This window comes from Physella acuta, unplaced genomic scaffold, assembly GCF_028476545.2.
Source record: "Physella acuta isolate Inbredline_101_S28 unplaced genomic scaffold, ASM2847654v3 ptg000057l, whole genome shotgun sequence".
In the NCBI taxonomy this organism is placed as follows: domain Eukaryota; kingdom Metazoa; phylum Mollusca; class Gastropoda; family Physidae; genus Physella; species Physella acuta.
In genome coordinates, this window is record NW_026731577.1 from 363,262 (window position 1) to 372,500 (window position 9,239).

At 35.3% G+C, this 9,239-nt stretch overlaps 1 protein-coding gene across 1 annotated transcript in view; it reads right to left on the reverse strand.

Annotated features, from left to right (window-relative positions):
* Positions 1-1,440: 1,440 nt before the first annotated feature.
* LOC131947613 (multiple epidermal growth factor-like domains protein 10) overlaps positions 1,441-9,239 on the reverse strand; it is an 8,636-nt gene continuing 837 nt past the window's right edge. The window contains exons 3-6 of the mRNA XM_059308847.1: positions 5,038-5,172; positions 3,449-3,553; positions 2,531-2,606; positions 1,441-1,694 (exon numbers count right to left, since the gene is read on the reverse strand). Coding sequence (XP_059164830.1) covers positions 1,622-1,694; positions 2,531-2,606; positions 3,449-3,553; positions 5,038-5,172 — 389 coding nt within the window. The 3' untranslated portion in view covers positions 1,441-1,621. The remainder of the gene's footprint in view (positions 1,695-2,530; positions 2,607-3,448; positions 3,554-5,037; positions 5,173-9,239) is intronic.

A 9,239-nucleotide genomic window follows, 5' to 3' on the forward strand; every position in this document is an offset into this window, starting at 1 on the left:
TGGGTGTTCGATCTTCTGACTTGAACCACTGTAAGCGATGTGATTCAGTGATGTGTAGTGTAACTGGCTCTAAGTCCATCCAGGCTATTCTGTCTTACATTATCATCCTTATGGTCAGCCATATGCCCTGTTTAGTTTCACTAACGTGAATCAGGTACCCATAAGAGCTGGGTAGACTCATAGACGCCCCGCAGACTCGAGCCCGGAATACAAACTGGAGACTTTCGGGTTAGTTGTCGTCAGGTCTACCATTCGACCACTTCATATTCTGTCTCTAGGAGGAGAAATATCTGTTCCTCTGGTTACCTTTGGCCATGTAATACCACCATAGGTCCAATATTGCTATTCATTAAGACTAAATAATGTGTCCGTAATTAAAACCACTTTATGTCCAATAGTGTCATTCATAATGAATATAGAATGTAGGCCTACTCGTAATAGGGCTTGTAAGCAGGGGCGTAGCAAGGGGGGGGGGGGGCGGGGGTGCGGATCGCACCGGGTGACACTATTTAGGGAGGTGACACCATTTAGGGGGGGTGACACCAAGGCAACAAAATAGCAATATATAGAGAAAAACGTGGGGGTGCAAATCGAAAGTTTGAGGGGGGGGGGGTGCAAATCAAAAACTTGAAAGTTTGTCCCCGGGAAGAGTCGCAACGCCTCTGGGGGAGGGGTGACACCATTAAGTGCGGCACCGGGTGACACCCAACCTCGCTACGCCACTGACTTGTAAGTCTCGGTCTCTTTGACTCTCACATTGAAATCTCGTTGGCCAGGGAGAGAGACACATTTTTTGAACTAAATTAATTTTTGTAAACGTGGCGGCTTTTTTATTTATGCATACCTTCAAAGTTTTAAAATATCAAGATTATCCTAATTGCAACCAATAATATTAATATTACAACTACGTTTAGCACAACTTGTTAACGATTCCAATTAATAGTTTTTAAAACTCTAAGCTTCATTGAAAAATCACAATTTAACGTAGGCTATATTTTTTCTTTAAGCGAGCCTATATCTTGTAGTCTAACATCATCATTATTCACGATTTTAAATAACTTAACAATATCTATTCTTTTTCCTTATTATACCAATCATATTTGGTTTGAAAAATACTAGCTGGCAAGTACGAGAACAAGAAGTTAGTGACCTTCTTACAAGCCCTATTCAGAACACTTGATGTGTTCTTATTTTAGTGTTCACGCTTTTGGTTTTGTTTGGTTTTGTTTCATTTCCTAGCGTAAGTTTACATTGTACATACATGTTTAAAAAAGTAACTGTTCAACTTGCTACTAGATTATTGCGATTTAATATCTAAAACTGGTCGTAAATTTTGTTGCAGCTGACAAAAACTCGATAGTATAATTCTATTTCCCTTTATTATGAACATTCACATAAATATTGATCAATTTATAATAAATACGAACATTATATACAATTATTTTTTAACTCTAATAATGTATTTAAACACAGTGATAATTTAAACGACGAATACAGGATAGTAATAAATAGTTCCCTTGATTATAAGACAATATGTACAGTAAAATAACATGATATGTTAAGATAGTATCAGAGATCAGGCCAAACATCATAAAAATATCAATATTTCCTGACATCTTTCTTAGAAATCTGGTTCCGATTTATTTTTGTCCTCCTTAAATTCTTCTTCGTCAAACACTAGTCTTTGCTTGGGTCTATATATATATATATATATATATATATATATATATATATATATATATATATATATATATATATATATATATATATATATATATATATATATATATATATATATATATATGTGTGTGTGTGTGTGTGTAGAAATATATATATAGGCTATATATATATATATATATATATATATATATATATATATATATATATATATATATATATATATATATATATATATATATATACATATATATATATATATGTGTGTGTGTGTGTAGAAATATATATATAGGCTATATATATATATATATATATATATATATATATATATATATATATATATATATATATATATATATATATATATATATATATATATATATATATATATGTGTGTGTGTGTGTGTGTGTAGAAATATATATATAGGCTATATATATACATATATATATATATATATATATATATATATATATATATATATATATATATGTGTGTGTGTGTAGATATATAGGCTATATATATATATATATATATATATATATATATATATATATATATATATATATATATATATATATAATACATATTATTTATTTTATTTATTAATTTATTTACTTATTTATTTATTTATTAAAATTATCTCTTTATGTGCCTTTGTGTAATTGAGCGTCTGTGTGTATGTATGTGTGTGAGCATGTGTATGTGTGTGTGTGCGTGCGTGCGTACGTATGTATGTGCGTGTTCGTGTGTGTTCGCCTGTGTGTGTGAGTGTGTGTGTGTGTGTGTCTGTGTGTGTGCGTGTGTGTTTGTGTGTGTCTGTGTGTGTGTCTGTGTGTTTGTGTGTAAACTTACTTAAATAAATAATACAATAAGTAAGCGAAGGGTAACAATAGCAACAGCAACAACCAGTACATCCATGAGTTGTTACCTGCAACAAAATAATGAGGCATTAATTTAAATAACAACAGTTTGTTATGAAACTCAATCTGGGGGAAAATCTATTCTAACTTGATCATTAGTCACACCTACCGCATACGATTCCAATCAGTTCAAAACGAACCTGGATATTGCATAAATAATTAGTTCAATTCATCAAACAAGTATGGCCTTGGTATGTAAAAGAAAATGACTGGTCGCTTTCACGAACAGCCCTGAGTTCGAAATCTTATGAAGATGAGGCTCGTCTCCCCGAGATAACAACTTATCCCGGAAAGAAAACTACGGAATCAAAATCAGGAGTTGAGTCCGATATCCGGAAGAAAAACCAACACTGGTTTCTTTCCGGCGAATTCCGTTAGCATTTCTATGGGATAAACTGGCAGAGTGGGGTCACGATGCTGGGGATACCCGTTCATCTGGTACAACGCAGTGGCGTAGCGAGGTCGGGTGTCACCCGGTGCGGCACTTAATGGTGTCACCCCCCAGAGGCGTAGCGACCCTTCCTGGGAACAAACTTTCAAATTTTCAATTTGCACCCCCCTCAAACTTTCGATTTGCACCCCACCACCCCTGAAGTTTTCGATTTGCATCCCCCTCAAACTTTCGATTTGCACCCCCCCCCCCCTCAAGTTTTTCTCTATATATTTTGCTATTTTTTGCCTTGGTGTCACCCCCCTAAATGGTGTCACCCGGTGCGGTCCGCACCTTCCGCCCCCCCCCCTCGCTACGCCTCTGTACACCCGTTTGGGATTTTACTTCCCTGTGCGCAGTGTTTTGTCTCCATATGCAAACAAAAAGCCATATACAAAGTAAACTGGTTAACAAACTTACTTTTGTCTGGGCATGTCCCATCTACTCTTTCAGTACAATCCAAGCCTTCGCATTTCTCCATGCAATTTCCTCTACACTTTAATCCATATTTATATTTGGGGCAACCTATAGAGTCAACATCTTTATCTAATTAACATTGTAATTGTATTTGATATTTATTAAAGGCTTTTTAAGATTAAAGGTTATAAGATTATAATTTTGATCGGTTCCCAAAAAAATTCGCAATCGGATAACTGCGCAACGGAAAACTGCGCAAACAGAAAAATGCGCAAATACAAACTAATTACACTAATACGGTTAAATTTTGTCATATTTCGTGGAAATATGTTTTATAATGCTACAACATACATGTAATCACTCGTTGTTTATGTTTATGAATACTCGTTTTAAGAAAACAAAAATGCCCTTGCGCACCTTTTTTTTTGCGCAGTTTTCCGTTACGCATCTTTCTTGTCACCTTTTTATAATTTTAGTCATTGTTAAAAACGCCAAGTAGATGAGACTAAAATTGATTAATTGACTTATGTTTCTAAAAACATACACGTTTAACAATTATATATATATATATATATTAATTCACATATGATTAGCGCTGTCAATTTTAGTGCTCTGAGCGTTAAGCATTATAGGCCAATGGTGAAAAGCTCAAGTTCGAATCCAGCCACTGTCTATAAAACATTCCTTGTACTGAAGGTGAACGGGTGATGGCGGATACTTGGCTGCCACAATAACTGGTAGCAAGTGGGGATCGTCATCCTAGTGCGGCATTTCATCTCGGAGAGGGACCACTCTGATGATTAACACAGGCTTCATGAGTAAACATCGAGGGAAAATCGGGCGTGAATCCCATTGGGCGATAGGACAACGAGCTCGAGATTTCTATTGGCAGCTTCTGCAAGCCGGGTTTGTTTATTGTCTGGCATTTCTTTGAACTATATGGGCAGGTCGAGATAAAGACAAAAGATGCAAGGGCAATCTAGGATCTCTTCCTATTCCTACTTTAGTTACATGAATGCAACAGAGAATTAAATTTACGCTTACTTTAGTTACATGAAAGTAACAGAGATTTCTATGGAGACTCGCTTTAGTTACATGAATGTAACAGAGAATTCTGTGGAGACTCGCGCTTTAGCTACATGATTGTAACAGAGAATTCTACGGACGCTTACTTTAGTTACATGAATGTAACAGAGAATTCTATGGAAGCTTACTTTAGTTACATAAATGTAACAGAGAATTAAATTGACGCTTACTTTGGTTACATGAATGTAACGGAGAATCAAACTGACGCTTACTTTGGTTACATGAATGTAACGGAGAATCAAACTGACGCTTACTTTGGTTACATGAATGTAACAGAGAATCAAACTGACGCTTACTTTGGTTACATGAATGTAACGGAGAATCAAACTGACGCTTACTTTGGTTACATGAATGTAACGGAGAATCAAACTGACGCTTACTTTGGTTACATGAATGTAACGGAGAATCAAACTGACGCTTACTTTGGTTACATGAATGTAACAGAGAATTAAATTGACGCTTACTTTGGTTACATGAATGTAACGGAGAATCAAACTGACGCTTACTTTGGTTACATGAATGTAACGGAGAATCAAACCCCGCTTTGCAGGCTGTACAAGTCCCTTTAAACTTGTTGCAGTCGGTGACACAATGCTCGCACGATCTAGCACAGTCCATGTACCATGTGAAAGGTGGGCAGTCTAGAGTAGAAAAAATTATTAATGTCATTAATGTGACAAATATGTGTAAAAAAACAAAACGAACTACACTTTTAATTATAAAAATGACACAGTTTTTGTTATAATTTTTTTTTTTTATTATGTTCATCAAATCGCTTAGTGTTCAGCAAAAGATATTAAGCATTTTTTTTAATAATCAAAACGGCTTTGTATCATTAATGTATTTCTAGTTGTTAGTGGTTTAAAAGAACAGAAAAAGCTGTAAAGATGCTTATTTGTAATTTTCCATTTGCAGCATAACACTAACGGAACTGTGTGGTCGGATGATAAGGCGCACGACTGCTAACCCGAAAGTCTCGAGTTCGGATCCTCGGCACGAGTATGCCGGACGTCCCCGAGCCGACCCAGCTCTCATGGGTACCGGGGAAAAGTAAAGTCGGCTGGCCGTAGTGCTGCCCTGCTGCCCACACTATCTGGCCGTAGTGCTGCCCTGCTGCCCACACTATCTGGCCGTAGTGCTGCCCTGCTGCCCACACTATCTGGCCGTAGTGCTGCCCTGCTGCCCACACTATCTGGCCGTAGTGCTGCCCTGCTGCCCACACTATCTGGCCGTAGTGCTGCCCTGCTGCCCACACTATCTGGCCGTAGTGCTGCCCTGCTGCCCACACTATCTGGCCGTAGTGCTGCCCTGCTGCCCACACTATCTGGCCGTAGTGCTGCCCTGCTGCCCACACTATCTGGCCGTAGTGCTGCCCTGCTGCCCACACTATCTGGCCGTAGTGCTGCCCTGCTGCCCACACTATCTGGCCGTAGTGCTGCCCTGCTGCCCACACTATCTGGCCGTAGTGCTGCCCTGCTGCCCACACTATCTGGCCGTAGTGCTGCCCTGCTGCCCACACTATCTGGCCGTAGTGCTGCCCTGCTGCCCACACTATCCTTTCACATGGACGAGGTCACACAAAACAGGTCAACTCTACTTCATGTTTCCCACGGACCGCCAGAGTTTCTTCCAGGCATCTGAAAGTCTACCGACACCACCCCCCCCCCGAACGAAATGAAATTTATATAGAGAATATATACTTTTAACAGTGTTCGCCCCCTCCCCCCGGAAAATTCAGGTCCCCCCCCGTCCCCTCCCCCCCCCCCCCCGTCCCCCAGGAGAAAAAAGCCTGGAAGAAACACTACGGACCGCCGAGGCTGAAAGGGTACTCTACTTTCACTTTAAGACAGTTTAAGCTGTCTTAAGCACTATTCAAATTAAAAAGATTTTTTTTTTAAATTTTAAAAGTACTTGTTTATATGATTACTTTAGTAAATCTTGTTTTCAAAATTGCACACAAGTATTGTTGTATCGTTTACCGCTAATTGAAAATCAAAATACTTTAATTATTTCAGATGTAAAATATCACATATTTTAGCTAGTCTTAATTTTGAAATTTGGAGATGCTTGGGTTCGCGTAATGTATCTTCATTTAAAAAATGATGAAGAGGGGCTGAGAAGATGCCATTATTTTAAAATTTTTTGTAAATGCAAGCAAGTTTTTAAATTTATAAATGCTTTTTTAAATGAGTAGAAAAGGAAAACAAACTGTATTAAACCAGCACATTAATGATTTTTTGTTAAAAATGTGTATAGCATCAATACAAAGGCTATTGGTCTCTAGATCAGTCTTGAACATAATAACAGCGTAGAGAACAGTAGCGTACGCAGGGGGGGAGCAGGGGGAGCGGCCGCTCCCCCTCTGGCCATTTTTAGCAAAGTGGCGCCTTTTTGGAAACTTTTTAAGCTCAAAGTTTTAAACATTGGTATTTGTTAAAAAATTATCTTGGTCGGCACATTTGAAACGTAAATCTCTGTGAATATTGTTCTTGCAATTACCAGTAAAAGGTATGTGAGCAATACAGTGATCTAACCCATACCTTCTCATTATGTAAATAAACCGGTAGTGATCTCCCCTAAACTTTCTCGAATATTCTTATATAAAACAACAGGGGATGGTAACTGGGGATATAGCTATGATTTTTAATCCATTTTAAATACTTAAACTTTTAAAAATAGAATAGAATCTCATAAAAAAAACATTGCGCACCAAGCAAACGCCGAATAAAAACGCGTATAATAGTGCGCAATATTATTAGTACTTTAAAAATTTACATTAGTTTTTTGAGAAATCGGAAGTAGCGTAAATTACTACTTCCAGTCAACGGAAATTACTCAAAATTTAACAGAAGGTAGAGAATTAGATCTTTTACTTACATGTGAAATTTCATTTATCTATCTGAAATAGTACTCAAGTTATAGGCTTTTGAAAAATTCAAAGTAGGAAAAGTACCACTTCCGGTTGTCGGAAATCGCTCAAAAGTTGATACGGATCTACGATTTTGATATAATACTTATATATGAAATTTCATCAACCTAGCTGTAACGGTACTCAAGTTATCGTGTTTACACACGGACAGACACACACACAGACACACACACACACAGACATACGGACAAGATTGCAAAATTATGTTTTTCCGTATCAGTGAGGTGTAAAACGTCGAGAACTGTAAAAATCTCGATTTTTTTTTTGCACGATTACAATACTTTCTCTATACTTCGTATATACGAGAAAGTAAAAAATTATCTTTAAAGTACACTAAAAGTCAGTGGCTACTTAGAAAGTGCATGATCTGAAATGTAAGACCGATATTTTAGTTATATGCAGGCTATTATTCCGAATCTTTTACTTCTATATTTAAAAGCTGGGTTTTATACCAACTCTGATTTAAAAAACTTTCATTATGCTGTAAAAGTTTAGCATTTATGATGACAATATATTTAATTCTGATTGTAGATAAAATATTTTTGTAAAAACGAATAGTGTTAAACTACTTTATTAGATTCTTAAGTAGTTATTGATTTGTTTTGATATTTATGATAAAATATGTAGACATATACATATTTATATTAAGGTATTGATTATTTCCCCTTTTCGCTAGTCTTAATAGATGTCCCAGGAATTATTATGCATTTTTTTTTACAAGGACTACCAAACAGATTATGCCGTTTATTGTTTTTGGTTCTAGTGTGATTACATATATATATATATATATATATATATATATATATATATATATATATATATATATATATATTGTTTAGTATGAAACCTTTTTTTTTCATCGGCCTACATTGTGTTTTTTTTTATTTCTTCATAGTGCTAATTTAAATTTATTTTACATCATATCGAAGAAATATCATACAGCTAATATATATATATATATATATATATATATATATATATATATATATATATATATATATATATATATATATATATATATATATATATATATATATATATATATATATATATATATACTTATTAGAAAATATTACAAATTCGGCGCCTTTTTTTGCTATTTCCGCTCCCCCTACACCGAAAACCTGGATACGCCTCTGGTAGAGAATATGCATTTTCAACAGCCGAAACAGGTCAAATATATTCCAAACACTGCCAATGTTAGCGTAATGTGTTACCATAATTACGCTAATAAATTACTTTTATTTATTGGGAAATTTTTAAAATACTAAAACAGCATCAATTATTCAAACAGTTTGCGTTTTCCTGCAGTCTAAGCGAGGCGTAAAATAAATGATCCAATACCCCACGGTAATCAAACATTTTCATCATTTAGTCTACTTTTTAAAATGCTTATATTTTAAATGGCTTGTTATCATTTAGGATCCGCTACATATTCTATATATTCTGAAACAAAGCGATGGTTCGTATTCAGGATACTGGCATACAACATAATCATAACGTTGACGTATGTTGATTTACACTTATTTATTATGCATATTCAGGATAACAAATATATATATATATATATATATATATATATATATATATATATATATATATATATATATATATATATATATATATATATATATCATTAAGATACATTCTCATAATGTCGCTGGTACAGTTCACAAAGGGACGCGCATTATCAGACTGTCATTGTATATATTTAGGACATCAACATACGTATGTATAATGCTGTATTACATTTTAATAAAATTTTGCTGACCAATCTTA